Genomic DNA, 16,676 nt, shown 5'->3' with positions numbered 1-16,676 from the left:
TTCGGATCCCTACATTTGTATCTTTGGGGTAAATACCCAGTAGTGTAATTTCTGGATCGTATGGTAGCTCTATTTTCAACTTTTTGAGGAACCTCCATGCTGTTTTCCAGAGTGGCTGCACCAGCTTACATTCCCACCAACAGTGTAGGAGGGTTCCCCTTTCTCCGCATCCCCGCCAACATCTGTCATTTCCTGACTTGTTAATTTTAGCCATTCTGACTGGTGAATTCACAGGATTCTTAAGGAGTCGGTGGATTTCCTCCAGAGGGTTTGGGATTGGAGGTTAGAAGCAATTCTAAGTAATTTCAGAAGGCAGGGATCTAGGCTACATATAAAACCTGTGTGCTTGGCCTTTCCTTTTCTCATCCCACCAGGTGTGTCTCAACATAGGGACAGTCCTAGGCATCAACCTTATTCGGTCTCCATTTGGGTCCACTCCTCTCAGTAGATGTTCCTCTCAGCCTACTAGTCTACAGGGAGGGCTGGCACTTAGGGCCACTGAGCATAGACTTAGAGATCATTCAGGGCGTAAGGGACCCAGCCCATGCTCCACTCACCAAACCCTGCACACTGGCACAGAGCTGCATCCATTCGGAGAGGGGGCGCCATTTACTAACTTCCTCTAAGAGGCCCTGTGGGATCGAGACTGCCCTGCAGTCACCACTGGAAGGAGAAACCGACCTCTCCCATAGCTATCCTGTATAACATTTCCTCACCTACCTTCCCCTGGAGGTTTGTACGGTTCTCCACTCTTGGATTTCACTGATTGTTCCTGCCTTGGCTACCTCACTCCCTCTACCCCCATAATTTATTTTCAAAGCTGCCTCTCTCACAATGGAGTGAGGACTTCTATTTGCAATGCAGAACAGTTTTGTTTCTTTGATCCTTGGCCTTCCAAACTATGTTCTCTTAGGCCTGCTGGGAATAATGAGCAGGCCCATTGAAGAGTCAGGTACCTCTTCATAGCTTCTCCCTTTTCTACACAAAAACACAAAGGCCCTGCCAAAGCTTTGAAACTAAACCCTTAGACTCCTCCAGTCTGTGCTCATGCGCGTTACATAAAAAGGAGCCTGGTGAAAGAAAGAAGAGACAAAGAGTGTGGTTTTCTTTTTCTAGTCACAACTGTTTGCATTTTCTGATTTTTCTGCAATGAATACACAGAGGCTCAGGGAGGTTATATAACTTGCCTGAAGTCACGCAGCTAGTAAATGGGGGCCTGGAAGTCCATCCTGTCCCAGGACTTCAGATTGCACAGAGGGCTCTTTCCACCACAGCCAAGCTGTCCCTGGAAGGTTGAGACTGGCTGCCAAGCCTGGAGAAGGAAGAGGTTTTCTCATAAGGAGAAAGACAAATTACTGTCCCTCTGCTGGCGAAAAATATGGTATAGGATGTAAATATGTCTACGGTCAAGAGAGCTGAAGTACCACCCCCTGAGGTGCTACCACCTTACCCCTCCGTGGGCAGCCCTATGAACTAAGTTGGTGCTACACTCGCGTCCTGATTCTAGCTGGGCTAATGGGTCTCTCTCTCTCGTGCACTCTCTCGCGCGCTCTTGGAAATCTGTAATTAGAACTGGGAGGTGTCTTGTTCAATCTGGGAAGGTCTCTTGAACAGAAAAGTATGCTTGAGTTGTGTGTTGGCCATCTTCTACTGGCTATGCGGAACAAAAAGCTGAACAATGGGGCGCCTGGGTGGCTCAGTCGGTTAAGCGACTGCCTTCGGCTCAGGTCGTGATCCCAGAGTCCTGGGGTCGAGCCCCGCATCGGCTCCCTGCTCCGCGGGAAGCCTGCTTCTCCCTCTCCCACTCCCCCTGCTTGTGTTCCCTCTCATGCTGTCTCTCTCTCTCCGTCAATTAAATAAATAAATTAAAAAAAAAAGCTGACCAATGATGTTGAGAGAGAGGAAGAATGACATATGTGAGGAAGAAATAGAAAGATTCCTAATGTCTTTAGTTCCTGGATCCAGTAAATTCCTACTTTGTTTAAGGAGTCCAAAGAACTTGAGACAGAGAGCACCACAGCCCAAACCAGTCATTTCCAAACTATAAACACTATAAATCAATTGTCATTTATCACATATTTCCATGTAACAAGAGGCCAATAGTTTAACAGCCAAAACCCCAACCAGGACATAGACTTCCTGTGTGACTGGGGCAAGTTTCTCAATATCCGATTTCCCAATTGTAAGATAGAAATAGTACCTTTCTCATATGATTTTTGTGATGATTAAATGAGTGGTTATATGAAAAGTCCTCAGAAATAATGACTGGAACATAGAGAACAGTATGTAAATGTTAGCTATTATTCGTCTTTGTTTTCTACTCCTTTCTCCTATTTTTTTTTTTTTAAGATTTTATTTATTTATTTGACAGAGAGAGAGATAGAGCAGGAACACAAGCAGGGGGAGTGGGAGAGGGAGAAGAAGGCTTCCCGCAGAGCAGAGAGCCTGATGCGGGGCTCGATCCCAGGACGCTGGAATCATGACCTGAGCCGAAGGCTGACGCTCAACAACTGAGCCACCCAGGTGCCCCACCTTTCTCCTATTTTATACATGGGGAAACTAAGACCCGGGAAGTCAAGGGTATTGCCCAAGGCTATGTTGCAATTAGACAGAAAGGCTGGGCCCAGAACTGAAGTCTTCTGATCCTAACTTCAATGTTTGGTCCATCACCCTAAATGTCCCACAAGCAACCACCTGTTACAGAGTTTCCTTGGGGAAAATGTTAGAACCCAAGCCCTGAGGGTATTATGAGATCTGATTAGGAAGCAGCTCCCTGCCTCTGCTCCTGGTTGGAGAGCAAGGCTACTCCAACTTGGCTTGCCCAGATGGGCCTCCATGCCTGTACAATTGAGGAAGAGGAGAAGGGTTTAGTAATGATAATGTAAGACCTTGAGAAATATTTTGCAAAGAATCCTGCAGCCGAAAATGTCTGCTAATATTTAGGAAATCAGGAAGTGTAGAATCACAAGGAACCAACAACAATGATCTCAGCTACCAGAGACACCAAAGTGGGTGATTCACAGGAGGATGCCTAAAGCTGTACCCCAAACCTCTGTCTGCTGTCTGCCAAAGCCCGAGGCCTGTTCACCACTGATAGAATAATAATGGCCTCTCCTTTCCTTCTGCCTTCCAAACTCGCATGAGCACCTCTTATTTTCAGGATACAACCTAGAACCCTGTTGTCAAGGGAATCTGGGAAATGTAGTTTTGAGGCTTCCAGCCCCCAAAATATAGGGGAAATCATAGAAGGTAGTGAGAATGGTGCTGAGCTGACAATATGGTAGGGTCCACCTTTTTGCTCTTCAAATACATTCTTCTATCCATATTTAACTTTCAAACAACATTACTGTTCCCCTTAACATGATGCAACTATCCCTCATATAAATAAAGATATTCTTATGGCCTGAATTGTGTTCCCCCCAAATTCATATGTTGAAGCCCAACTCCCAGTACCTCAGAATGTGACTGTATTTGGAGATAGAGCCTTAAAAGAGACATTTAAGTGAAAATGAGGCATAAGTGTGGGCCTTCATCCAGTCTGACTGGTGTCCTTATAAGAAGAGGAAATTTGGACGCACTGAGACATTAGATGTCCCAATTTCCCTAACAACCTTGCAGGGTTTTGAGTAGAGGCTTGAGACAATCTAACTCACATTTTTAAAATGATCACACCAGCTGCCATGTTGCAGATAGAAAATAGGAAATGGGGTGGAAGCAGGGAGACCATTTTGGAGGCTGTTGTAACAGTTCAGAGAGGTGATGATGGCTTGGACCAAGGTGGTGTTGATGGTGCTAGTAATGGTAGTTAAAAGCGATCAGATTGGAAAATATTTTGAAGGCAGAGCCAACTGAATTGACTGGTGGAACATGAGAAGAAAAGGTGTCAGGGACGATTCAAATATTTTGGGCCTGAACAAATAGGAGATTTAAATGGCCACTTACTAAACTAAAATAAATCTGGGAGAGGGAAAGTGTGGGGGTACCTGTGTTGGGGAGTAGATTCAAGGTTTTAGTTTTGCATGTAAATTTTGAGATATCAGTTACTGATGTAAATAGAGACATCAAGTAGAAATTGAATTTACAAGTGTATATTCAGGAGCGAGGATAAGGCTGAATGAATAGTTTGGAAGGTATCAGTATATTTAAATCCAAGGGGCCAGAGGAGAGATCACCTAAGCCAATGATTTTCCACTGGGATGATCCACCCAGTAAAGAAAATTTTGAAAAATTGCCAGAACATTTTAGGGGGAGGGCAGGTGGCATGATAATTAAGGTGGGGACCACTACAAGGCTTTTGTGTGTGGGACCAGGGCTCCTAGGCATCCTGCAATGCACAGGACAATCCTGCACAACAGAAATTGTCCCACATTCCACATACTTTTCAAATGTCCTATCAGACATTCATTTGATGGAAATTATATTTATTTTTTATCTCAGCCCAGAGGCTAAATCTATTTTCTACATGTATGGTTTTAATATATACTGAGTTTCCCAGGAACACCACTTCCATGTAATTAATTGATGGAAGAGGGGGCTTTGTTTTGTTCAGAAAATCAACCACAAAGCTGCTTTCTGTATTCGAGATGCCAGTCCAGTTCTCCTGGATCGGTCTGCATGCGCAGCTTTGGCAGGCACAGTGATTCTAGGAATGGCTGCAAGCATCTGATGATTACATGAGGGCTTCTGGTGAAGTTGTTCATAATTTGCACATGTTCAAATATATAACACTTTTATGCATTAGTTTCCTCATTTCTCCCTATGATACAGGGAGTTAAGTTCATTATTTTGAAACTATGTGTGTAGGGTGCCTGGGGGCTCAGTCGTTAAGTGTCTGCCTTGGGCTCAGGTCAAGATCCCAGGGTCCTGAGATCGAGCCCTGCATCGGGCTCCCTGCTCACCGGGAAGCCTGCTTCTCCCTCTCCCACTCCCCCTGCTTGTATTCCCTCTCTCGCTCTCTCTCTGTCAAATAAATAAAATCTTAAGAAAGAAAGAAGGAAAGAAAGAAAGAAAGAAAAAAGAAACATGTGTGTTAATTTGGTGTGAAGGGTATTCTCCATTTGCCACTCCAGACCTGATCCACTTTCTGCTCTTCTGTTGCTTGCTTCCTGGCCCAGGAGGCAGACTTTAATGAATGGTATCAATCAGCTCCGTTGCCCAGTGGCTTCCCGTTGAGTTCAGCCAAAGGGAAATACTACTCCCTCATCTTGGCCCTTCAGACCTAGGGATGGCAGACAAATCCCTCCAGTGCTTCCTCATTCCTTGCTGGTTCCCTTAACTCTGTCCACATCTTTTTCAATAATCCCTTCATTAAACTGGCTTCAGTTGGACTCAGCTTGAGTGTGCCATCTGTTTCCCACCAGCCCCTAACTAAGACACTAGTTACATTATTTCTGAATTTCATTTTAGGACAGTAAAGGGCAAATTACAAAAGATTTGTTAATAAAAGGGAGTAAATCCAGAATGTGGAACATTCTTGAGGACAATTGAGCTGGCTTCTGCAGTAAGTCAGCAGAATGAAAAATAAAGGGAGGGGGAGGATTGCTAGAGATTAAAAGGATTGAAAGGGCACAACAACAAAATGTAATGTGTAGACCTTGTTTGGATCCAAATTTGGACAAACCCAGTATAATAAGGCATATCTGAAACATGAGGGAAAGTGTAATTATGTGCTGGATTTTAAATGATACCAAAGAATGATTTTAAATTTTGTTAAGTATGGTCACGGCATCATGGTTAAGTGAGAAAATAGCCCATGTCTTTAAGAAATGCACTGAAGTATGTAGGAGTGAAATGGCATGGTGTGAGGGATTTACTTTAAAATACTTCGGCAAGGGGGCGCCTGGGTGGCTCAGTTGTTAGGCGTCTGCCTTCGGCTCAGGTCATGGTCCCAGGGTCCTGGGATCGAGCCCCGCATTGAGCCCCGCATCGGGCTCCCAGCTCAGCGGGAAGCCTGCTTCTGCCTCTCCCACTCCCCCTGCTTGTGTTCCCTTTCTGGCTGTGTCTGTCAAATACATAAATAAAATCTTTAAATAAATAAATAAATAAAATACTTCTGCAAGGAAAAAGGAAAAAGAGAAAGAGGGATAGATAAAGCATCTGGGGGAATGGGGGATAGATAAAGCAAATTCAATATTATTAAATGCTGAATCCAGGTAATAGATATATGGGGATGCATTGTACTGTCCTCTCTACATTTGTTTGTATGTTTGACATTCTTTATGGTAAACCATTTTGAAACTAAATTAGATTAAATTAAAAAGGGACATTTTGTCTAATACGGGGCATCAACCAAGGCAGGAAGTGAAGACAAGGGAAGCGATTTGGATTGAAACAGGAGTATATCCAGGCAAGATCTATAAAGGAGGAAAAGGAAAGAAAGTAATGATAATGATGAGACCATGACCCTAAGGTAAATAGACAAGGTGAAGGGTAACAAAAAGGTAGTAAGGTCAATGGGCTGGATGTACTGAAGAAGTTGAAAAGTTACTGGATTCAGAATACCAAAGAGAGTGAGCCACAATATAAGCGGTGATGGTCAAAGAATGGAGTGCTTAAAAATAGTCAAAGTACTGGGGCTCCTGTGTCGCTCAATCGGTTAAGTGTCCGACTCTTGATTTTGGCTCAGGTCATGATCTCAGGGTCCTGGGATCGAGCCCCACGTCAGGCTCCCTGCTCAGCAGGAAGAAGCCTGCTTCTCCCTCTCCCTCTGCTTGCTGCTCCCCACTGCTTGTGCTCTCTCTCTCAAACAAATAAAATCTTAAAAAAAAAAAAAAAGAATGCAACTAGGAAAGGCATAGACTGACAAATCATATCCAGAACATACAAAGAACTCCCACAAATCAATACCAAAAAACCCCATTCAATTAAAAAACAAAAGAGGGATGCCTGGGTGGCTCAGTTGGTTGAGCTTCTGCCTTCGGCTCAGGTCATGATCCCGGGGTTCTGGGATTGAGCCCTGCATTGGGCTCCCTGCTTAGCGGGGAGCCTGCTTCTCCCTCTGCTTGCTGCTGCTCATGCTCTCTCTCAAATAAATAAATAAAATCTTTTAAAAAAATAATAAAAAATGAACAAAAGATATAAACAAGCATTTCACAAAAGAACACATTCAAATGGCCAATAAACATATGAAAGAATGCTTAAAATAATATAAAAAAAATAAAATAATAGGGGCGCCTGGGTGGCTCAGTTGGTTAAGTGACTGCCTTCGGCTCAGGTCATGATCCCAGGATCCTGGGATCAAGCCCCGCATCGGGCTCCCTGCTTGGCGGGAAGCCTGCTTCTCCCTCTCCCACTCCCACTCCCCCTGCTTGTGTTCCTGCTCTCACTCTCTCTCTCTGTCAAATAAATACAATCTTTAAAAAAAAAAAAAAAAGAGTGTTGGTCCTTAAGAAACCGACAATTTGGTGCGAAAACAAAAAATAACTCTGAGCTGGGAATGAAACCTGGATTCTGATGGCGTCCAGGGCAGGCTGGCCCCAAAATATGCTACTTTGGGATACTGATTATTTTGAATTAAAGTTATTTAAGAAACAGCCAGTGCAAAAAGGACACTCTGACCCTCCTTTGTACCCGTGAAAGCAGGAAATAAATCTCTTATGTGAAAGATTACCAGGAGGTGAAGAGACATCCTTATCACCAGAGATGGGAATTCAGGGCCAAAACCTATATAAACACACCTTGTTACTTTTACTAATTTACTACCAAGCCCAAATTCTGTTTAAAATTCCTTTCTAACTGAAGCTCCCAAACATAAGTTTTCTTTGAGGACAAAGTTCTTCACAGATTTGTGTTTCTTTGTCTAAAAGGTATAAAAGCTGCCTGCTTTGGTCACTTCTCTGAGATTCATATTTCTATGAGCTCCCATAAGTATGAATTAAATTTGTTTTTCTCTTGTTAATCTCGCTCATGTCAATTTAATTCTTAGACCAGCCAAAAGAACCTTGAAGGATAGAGTAAAATTCCGGCCCCCTCCAATAATTCCATCTTGCTTCTGCTTCTGGCTGGCTGTGTGACCTTGTGCAACTCCTTTGCCATCTCTGAGCCTGGGGGCCAGGCTGGGTGGTTCCCCTGCCTTCCTCTGTAAAGACATAGTTTGAGGCTGCATGGGAGTCCTAAAGTGGAAGGTACTGGGATGAGTGACTGCTGTGACTGTATTGGGAGTCAGAGAGATTCCAGGCCTCATTCCCCATCTCTTAAACTACTGTTAAAGCAGACAGTCCTGCCCCCTCCCTGCTTCTCTGGCCCTAGGTCACCTGCAGGACATCCCAGACTCTCCCACAAGCTATCCAGCCTATGTTAGATCACCTAGGGGTAGGGTCCCAGTCCACCCACCCTAGGCCAATTGCAGCAGGATCTCTGCCAGACAGAAGGCAATTTCCTGGATGATGATCAATCAGAGCTCACTCTGGGCTTGGCCTCTTTAGGGCGTGGGCCTCACCCCGGAAAGGGCCTTAGGCCACAGCAATCAGGAACTTCCTTGATTGCCCTGGAGATGTGAGGCCCACCCATCTCTGCTCAGCTACCCTGGAGGAAAAAGGGAAAGTCTGGATGTAATACCCAGGCCTAAACCTTCCCTCACGCTCTATATCCTCTAGCGTTGCTGCTGCTTTCTTCTTCCCTCCCTGTCCTGCCTCCCTCCCTGGGGTTACAAATAAATTTTAACAAGTAGGCAAATTTGCAAATACAGAACCTTCAAATAATAAGGATCAACTATATGTTGTCCTGGGGGAGCCTGGAGGAACCTCTGACTCAGCTGGAAGAGTCAGGGAAGACTTGCAAAGAGATGCTCCTTTGGCTATTCCTGTAATACAGAAAGGTCCAGACAGGGGGATTGTGACCACATACTAAGTCATGTGATTTGACAAAGGACTATTTCTTTCCTATTCATTCGTAGGTATTTTGTTGCTCTCATAAATGTGGTCTTCTCTTTCATCATATCTTCTAACTCAGCACTGAACAATAGAACTTTCTGTAATGATGGACTTGGTTTATAACTACACTAATACAGTAGCCACTAATCACATGTGGCTATTGAGAACGTAAAGTGTGACTAGGATGATTGAGAAACTGAATTTTAAATTTTACTTAATTTTAGCTATTTTAAATTTAAATTCAAATAGCCCCATGGTTATCATGTTGAAAAATGCAGTTTTAACTGATTGCAATTTGTATGTATAAAGGATATTATTTTTATATATTAATTTCATATCCATTTTCTTACTGAATGTTGTTTATGGCAGTTTTTCAGTTAATTCTAGTGGGTTCTCTTGGAATACAAACATGTTATTAACAAGTAAAGATAATTTTATCTACTCTTTTCCAATTTTTATTTCTTTTTCTTGTCTAATTGCATCAGCTAGTACCTCCAATTAAAGGTTATATAGTAATATTGATGAAAGTGTGTATTCTTGTTCCTGACCTAATGGGATTTCTAAGTGTGTTTTTTTCCTTTTTATATATATAAAATGATACCAACAGGTGACAAATGAATTGTTCTGTCCCCCTAGCTTTCTCTTCCTCCTGTGCTCCCTGTGCTATTGGGTTGAGGTGCTGCTGTTTTCCAAGTTAGGAATCTAGCTCTCACCTTCATTTTCCTCTCCCTCTCCTCTCCCTTCCCTTTTTCTCCCCTTCTCCCTCCTTCCCTCTCTCCATTATCCAGGCCAACCAGCTGCCAAATCTATCTTCTTTCCATTTCCACTGCCACCACCACCTGGTACTTTTCATTGCCTAGAAACATTAGAAGAGGGGCGCCTGGGTGGCTCAGCTGGTTGAACATCCAACTCTTGATTTCGGCTCAGGTCATGATCTCAGGGTCACTGGATCAGGCTCTGTGCTCAGTGGGGAGTCTGCTTCTCTCCTTCTCCCTCTCCCTTTGTCCCTCCCCTTCATGTGCACATGCACACATGTGCTCTCTCTCGCTCTCTCTCAAGAGGAAGGAAGGAAGGAAGGGAGAGAGGGAGGGTAGGAGGGAGGGAGGGAAGTTAGATTAGAAGAGCATCCACTACGTTAGTCACCTTGTTTCCACTTTCACTTCCTTCAGTCCTTTCCCCACAAAGCAGATGATATGGTCTTTCTAAACTCTTGACCTATCAGATGGCTTCCCTACTTAAAACTTGTCGATTGGCTTTTTGGCTCTTCTCAAAATAAAATGCAGACTTCTCCTGTGGGCTACAAGGCCTGGATGGTTTAGTTCCTGTAGACCTCTCCAAATTCACCTCATACCACCTGCTGATTCCTCTATGTACAGTGCTTTCCCCCAAGCCCTTTGAATGTCTGCTAATTCTCCTTCTTCGTGATTCAAATCAAAAGGCATTTTCTCAGAACATTCTTTCCTGAGCACTCAATTTAAAGCCTGGCTGGCTCAGTTGGTAGAGCATGTGACTCTGGATCTTGGGGTTGTGAGTTTGAGCACCATGTTGGGCGTAGAGATTATTTAAAAATAAAATCTTTTAAAAAAATAAAGTCTCCACACCAATTTCCTCTATAACATCACCCTGCTTCTTTCATTGTGCTTATTATAATCCAAAATTACTTATATGCCCATTTATTTGTCACTGGTCCTCACTGAGCATGTAAGCTCTATTTTATTCACCACTCTATCCTCAGAGGCTAGCCAGTGCATGACACATGTAGGCCCAATACAAATATTTGTTCCATAAATGGATAGCCAACCTCATATGATCAAGGACAAATCTGGAATTCCTTCTTTGCAATGTTGAAAGGTATTGCTCCTTTCTTCCAGCAGGTGGAGCCAAAGCCACACCTGTTCTGCAGCAGGAGTTGGGGTGGAGTGTGTGATTGGCGTGGCTGAGGACTGCAGGACAGAGTCAAGAGGGAGGCAGAGTTTTTTGTAGTAATGTTGGATCCAAGCATAGAGGAAGTCAAGATGGCACTTCTCCCAAAGGATGGGTAGGTACGAGCTGTCCAGAAGGCACATGGAGTCACCGGTGACCAAATGAGTTTCTGGGATCCCAGGTTGTTTTTCTACCCCCCCACCCCGCCCCCGCACCACCACCATATCATCCCCCACGAAATCAGCAGGGGATCTTCGAGGAGAACAATTTTCTGTGAGCATAAAACTGAAGAGAAGGTTTTCCATTCCAAATCCCCATTGTACAGTTTGGGGAAACTGAGGACAAGAGAGAAGCATCATGTTGGGTCAGTGCCTGTTGGGTGTAGCTCACAAAACCTTCTTGTTATAGCTCATGTTTAAAAACTCAGCCCCAACCCACCCCACCATGCCTGGCCCTGGGCTCAATATGGGAAGCTACAGTGGAGGGGGCATGGACTCTCAAGAGCTGCCCCAAAGAACAGGGGAGAAAGAATGGCTTTAGAGAGGCATTCTGGAACCAAGGCATATTGGATCAGTGTCTGCCAGATGGACCAGGGGCCAGAGGTACATTCCAGGGCTGGGCAGGTGGACTGTGGGGCTGGGGAGATCAGCAGGGGTCTCAGACTTCCTCCTGAAGACAATGGGGACTCATAGAAGGGCTTCTAAATACTTTGGTTATCTTGGAGAGTTTGCAGAAGGAATGTGAGGAGATCAAATCAAAGACAGAGACCAGGGCGCCTGGGTGGCTCAGTTGGTTAAGCGACTGCCTTTGGCTCAGGTCATGATCCTGGAGTCCCAGGATCGAGTCCCAGGATCAAGTACCGCATCAGGGCTCCCTCTGACCCTCTTCCTCTCATGCTCTCTCTCTCATTCTCTCTCAAATAAATAAATAAAATCTTTAAAAAAAGAGAGAGAGAGAGAGACCAGTGAGGATGCTGGTATAATCATCTAGGTGAGAGACCTGGTAAGTAATTGCAGGGATGGGCAAGAAGCAAGCTTGAGTGGTTTAGGAAATTTAAAATAACTTTTATTTTTTAAAGACAGGTTTTGGTGTTTATTGGAGTAGAGGGAGGGGGAGGTAGGAGTGGGTCTCTGCAAACATTATCTGAGTTCTTGAGCATTCTGGCTACGAAAGCCAGCCCAGAGCCCAGGGCTCCTGCCTTGCCCAGGCAGCCTGACCCTGAGATGGCAGCTCTAAAGGGAGTGGGACCTGGCTTGGTGGTGACAAGACTATCGGTTCACATATTAGCCTAAAGTAGTGGGTAAGAGCACTGGTCCTGTAGCCAGACAGCCCGGGTTCAAACATCAGCTCCTCCACTTACTGTCTGATGACCTTGGACAAGTTACTTTTCTGTGCCTCAGTTTCCTTATCTGTAAAATGGGGGTAATAATGTACTTACCTCATAGGGGAATTCTGCATATAACCATGCCGGTTAGTTAACACTTGATCAATTTATGAAAGTGCCTTGGCAGAACTTCAGGGCAAAAATGGAGCCTTCCCCAGCCACCCTGAAAATGGAGCCCTAGACCCAAAGTAACAACCAAGCCTGAAGGGTCTATGCACTTCTCTTCTCTGGGCTTCATTTATCCATGCATAGAATAGAGAAGTTGGACCCGTAGCCCTGATCCTACCAGCTTTGCTTTCCCAATATCTGGAGCTTGGCCAAGTGTGTGAGACCCAGTGATGCACTGGGGCAAGCTCCTACCAGCTAGTGAGAGCCAACTGTTCAATTTTCGGGAAACTGGCCTTAGAACAACCATTGGTAACTTGAAATTGGCTATAGAAGAAGCAATTACGCCATGCAAATGGACAAGTGCTATAAACTAGGGCTTCCCCCAGCAACCTCCTCCCCGCCAACAGTGGTTTTTCACCAGCACACCAGTGCTGAGACCCCTCCTCAACTCACACACAAAGCCACCCAGCCAGGTACCTTCTCACCTTCCAACACCATCATTAACAGCTATGGGGAAAGAATCGCAGGTCCCTAGGACCTCACACAGCCCCAGTCACACAGCGTGTGTGCCAGGGGCACATGCTCAAGCATGCCTGGGGCAGGACGCACAGCATGCATGCCTGGGCAGAGCAGCCGGCTGTCTGACAGGCAGTGGGGTCACTCAGATACAGGGGAGCGAAGGATGGGATGGGATTCCAGTTAGGCAACTCTTGGCCACGTGACCTGAGCCAGGTCCCTCTCTATACTGGAGCTCAGTTTACTCATCTTTAAAGTGGAATAGTCCCGGGGCGCTCGGGTGACTCAGTCGGTTAAGCGCCCAGCTCTTGATCTCAGCTCAGGTCTTGATCTCAGGGTCGTGAGTTCAAGCCCCACGCTGGGCATGGAGCCTACTTTAAAAAAATAATAAAAAAAAAAAAAAAAAAAAGAAAGTGGAATAGTCCCGATATAGCAAGACGGTTTCAAGGATTAAATTCGAGAACCAGCAAAGTGAAGGTAAAGCCTCCACACCATGCCTGGTACAGATAGGTGTTTAGTAAACGTTAGCTGATGCTGTTATCACACCTCCAGACACCCTCTTGTTCCCCAGGGCCCCTGCAGCTTCATGTCCCTGTCTTGGCACCGAAGGGCTCAGTGAGTGGCTGAGGGTAAAGACAGAAACAAGCACCTCTGGTTTCCAGCTTTTATGAAAATTAATAACATTAATAGCTCACAGACACATACATACACATACATTGCTATATACATGGTCATTAAGTTATTAATTAGTCTCTGTATAAAAAGTTTCTACATTAGTGTTCTAGGCTAGGCCCCATCAGTCCATGGCATATTCACAGTAGCAGCCCCGGGGCTTGGCCCCGCGGGCAGGCAGATGTGAGGCAGGAGGCTGCATGAACAGCCCTCCCCACGGCAGGCACAGGAAGTGTCCTGGGCCACTTACTCTCGAGTCTTTGGCTCCCTTCAGGACACCTGGAGACCAGCTACTCAGCGAACAGGCAAGCAGGCCCTGATCTCTCCTGTGGTCTGGGACCCAGGCCCTGTGGATGGTGGCTTCGGGCAACACGGACGGCCCTAGAGGATGCTGGCCAGCTCCGTAGAGTCTGTGTCAGAACAGCCAGAGCTGCTGGCCTCCTCCCTGCAAGAGCCAGAGGACACAGGCTGGAGGAGGCATCCTCACCCCTCCCCTTCCCCAGCTGCCTTGGTCCTCCGAGGACCTTGGCCCTACAGTCTTAGCCAGCCAGCTGTCAGGTGAGTCTAAATGACCCGAAGTAGACAGTTTGCTCACTCCTACTCTCAACGCAGAAACTGCCGGTCGGTCTGTTTGAAGTTCTTGCTGCCCACAGGGCACCAGAAGCCCTGGGACTACGCTTTGACCTGGGCTCACTGATGAACTGGCATGATTCACTTCACCGTGCCCTCTGGTCTCCAGAAAGGCAGCCTCAGGCCACACCTGAGGTCCTGCATGCCAAGAGAGCTGTGAAGAATGCAGGCTGTGGAGTGAAAATGCCAGCGCTCAAACCCCAGTTCTACTCCTTCTCAGAGGGGCCGGTTACTCTTCCTGGTTAAGGCTCAGAGTGGGGATCGGGATCTCCCGACACCTATGGGTGTCAAAGGACTGCAGGAGATCATGAATGCGCAGTCCCTGAAGTGTATAAACTCCATGAGGGCAGGGATTCTGTCTGTTTCATTCACTAGAGCAATGCCTGGCACCTAGTGGGTTTCCAATAAGTATCTGCTGAAAGAATAAATGCAAAACCACCCAGCACACTGCCTGGCATGCAGCTAAGTATCGGAGCTAAGTCAGCTGCCATTAGGGAGGAGGCTTCAAGGGAAGATGTGCAGGAGGTAAGTCAGGCCTTGGCCACAAGAGGCAGGGGCTGAGGGTTTAGATAGGATGATGCCCCCCTCCTCTGCCTCCCCGCTCTCACCTTAGAGCCTGCAGGGCCTTCTTGTTCTGCCGCCGCTTCTCCTCATCGATGGGGTACAGCTTGAAGAGCAGCAGGCCTAGCAGGATAAGGGCTATGGGAGCTATAGTCACCAGCATCTTCAGGGTGAACTTGACACGTTCCGGCTGTGAGCAGCCACGGGTCTGGTACCCGGCAAAGCTGTGGGACCCAGGGAGCAGGAGGGTGGTGAGGGCGGGGCACCTGGGGCTTGGCCCTGCCCAGCGCTGCTCCAGGACCCCACCGCACTCACTCAAGACTGAGGGTGGAGATGCCCAGGGAGACTCCAGAGGCGAACTTGGTGAAGAAGACATAGAAGGAGAAGAAGATAGGCTCAGTTCCATGAGACTGGGGCTGCTTCAGGTGGAAGTCGTCGATGACATCAGGCAGCATGGACCTGCAGCATGGTGGCGATCATGAGGACTCACCCACCCAGCACTCCAGGGTCCCCACTAGCTCATATGGCACCTCTGTGGTGTCAGTAAGAAGAGGTGGCCCTCTGGGACTTTTGTATCCCCAGGGCACACAGCTCTGTGAAGCCATGGCAACTTCATAGTGGTAAGGAGGCCGGCCCCCTCCTCTGAGATGGAGCCCCATTCAACTTGGCGAATAGAACACAGACCAGATTTAAGCCCCGCATCTCGCACCTTGGTTAGGTCTTCTCGCACAGTTCACAACCTCTACAACTGTACAGGAGAGACCTGTCCCACCCCCAACCTGGACCCACAGAATGGTCTGCAGGAGAAGCCCCTGCAGAATTCCCTGCAAGGAGCTTCAGAGGTAGGGGGTAGGGGGCTGGCGGACATAGCCAGGTGGGCCGGTACGCACTTACCAGGGTAGTAAGAAGGCCGCGGCCACACTGATGCCGGCTGCCACAGCTACCACGTAGGTGACAATCAGGTTACTCTCCATGAAGGCCACCAAGATGAGAAATGGCACTGCTGACTAGTGGAAGGGGTGGGCACAGGAAGATGAGTCAGCCTGGGGACTTCGACCAGCAAACCCCAACTAAGCCCAGGCTCCACCCCTTCAGCCCCACTCACTGAGATCCCAATGTATACCGCCGTCTTCTTGCCAAATCGGGTTAGGAACCACTGCCAGACGGGAATGGTGAACGTAGCCGAGAGCTGGGGATGCACAGTCGGGAGTGAGGGAAGTGGGTTAGTCATAAACCCCTGCTGCCCTTCCCAGGACCTCAAAGATATTCCTAGCCTTGCCTGCGGACAGCCAGATGATACCCTCTGGGCACTGAGGAAGCTGACAGGCCCCTTTGACGGCTCTCCAGGGTAGCTGAGTGCTAGTCCCAGTCTTATCTCCTACCTTCTCTGAGCCACAGCTGAGCACAAAGTCTCCAAGTTCCTGGCCTCCACGCCTTGGCCTTTGCTATGTTCTTTACTGGAATATCTTGCCCCAAATCTTTCACAGTCTTGCCTAAGCAATTGTGCGTCAGATCCACCCAGTGATTCTGAGACTCCTCCCACATCCCTCCTAACCTTAGCCAGTCTGGGAAACATCCTCTGACTATCTAAAGAACCATCTCAAAGCCCAGGCTGCCTACCCACCCTCGGGGCCCCACACACACCATGATGGCCAGGAGCAGATTCTGGAATTCGTTTCGGAAGCCCAAGGTGTAGGTGCAAAACAAGGCGAAGTTCCCCTCCACCAGCTGGAGGATGGGTAGGGTAGGGGGAAGGAAATGCAAGGAAAGAAGTGATGTCAGAGCCCAGGCTTCCCCATGCTCCCAGGACCTCTGCTCACCCTGCCCCCATTCCACCTGTCCCAGGCTTCGTCACATCCCTGTCCTTGTTTTACCCCACCCCTCTTGCACCCGCCCTACTCTCAAGGCTGAGCACGTCAGGCCCCCCCCCCCCCGCCCACTCACCATAAAAGCCAGGGAGGTGAAGAGGAAGCCAGCAATAAGCTTGACGTATGGGCCATGGCTCATGACCA

The 16,676-nt window shown here is 47.1% G+C and overlaps 1 protein-coding gene and 1 long non-coding RNA gene across 2 annotated transcripts in view; both read right to left on the bottom strand.

Annotated features, from left to right (window-relative positions):
• Window positions 1-16,676, bottom strand: part of LOC145721245 (uncharacterized) — a 210,988-nt gene that overhangs the window by 28,948 nt on the left and 165,364 nt on the right. The window lies entirely within an intron of this gene.
• The window catches only part of MFSD2A (MFSD2 lysolipid transporter A, lysophospholipid), an 11,901-nt gene continuing 8,676 nt past the window's right edge, over window positions 13,452-16,676 (bottom strand). Inside the window, exons 7-13 of the mRNA XM_081816790.1 lie at window positions 16,609-16,670; window positions 16,309-16,392; window positions 15,770-15,853; window positions 15,559-15,671; window positions 14,980-15,123; window positions 14,712-14,888; window positions 13,452-13,918 (exon numbers count right to left, since the gene is read on the bottom strand). Of these exons, the coding sequence (XP_081672916.1) occupies window positions 13,855-13,918; window positions 14,712-14,888; window positions 14,980-15,123; window positions 15,559-15,671; window positions 15,770-15,853; window positions 16,309-16,392; window positions 16,609-16,670 (728 nt within the window). The 3' untranslated portion in view covers window positions 13,452-13,854. The remainder of the gene's footprint in view (window positions 13,919-14,711; window positions 14,889-14,979; window positions 15,124-15,558; window positions 15,672-15,769; window positions 15,854-16,308; window positions 16,393-16,608; window positions 16,671-16,676) is intronic.

Source organism: Leptonychotes weddellii, chromosome 4, assembly GCF_054177405.1.
Source record: "Leptonychotes weddellii isolate Sample4059 chromosome 4, ASM5417740v2, whole genome shotgun sequence".
Classification (NCBI taxonomy): domain Eukaryota; kingdom Metazoa; phylum Chordata; class Mammalia; order Carnivora; family Phocidae; genus Leptonychotes; species Leptonychotes weddellii.
Note: the sequence above shows the minus strand (reverse complement) of the source record. Positions and strands in the feature narration are given on the sequence as shown.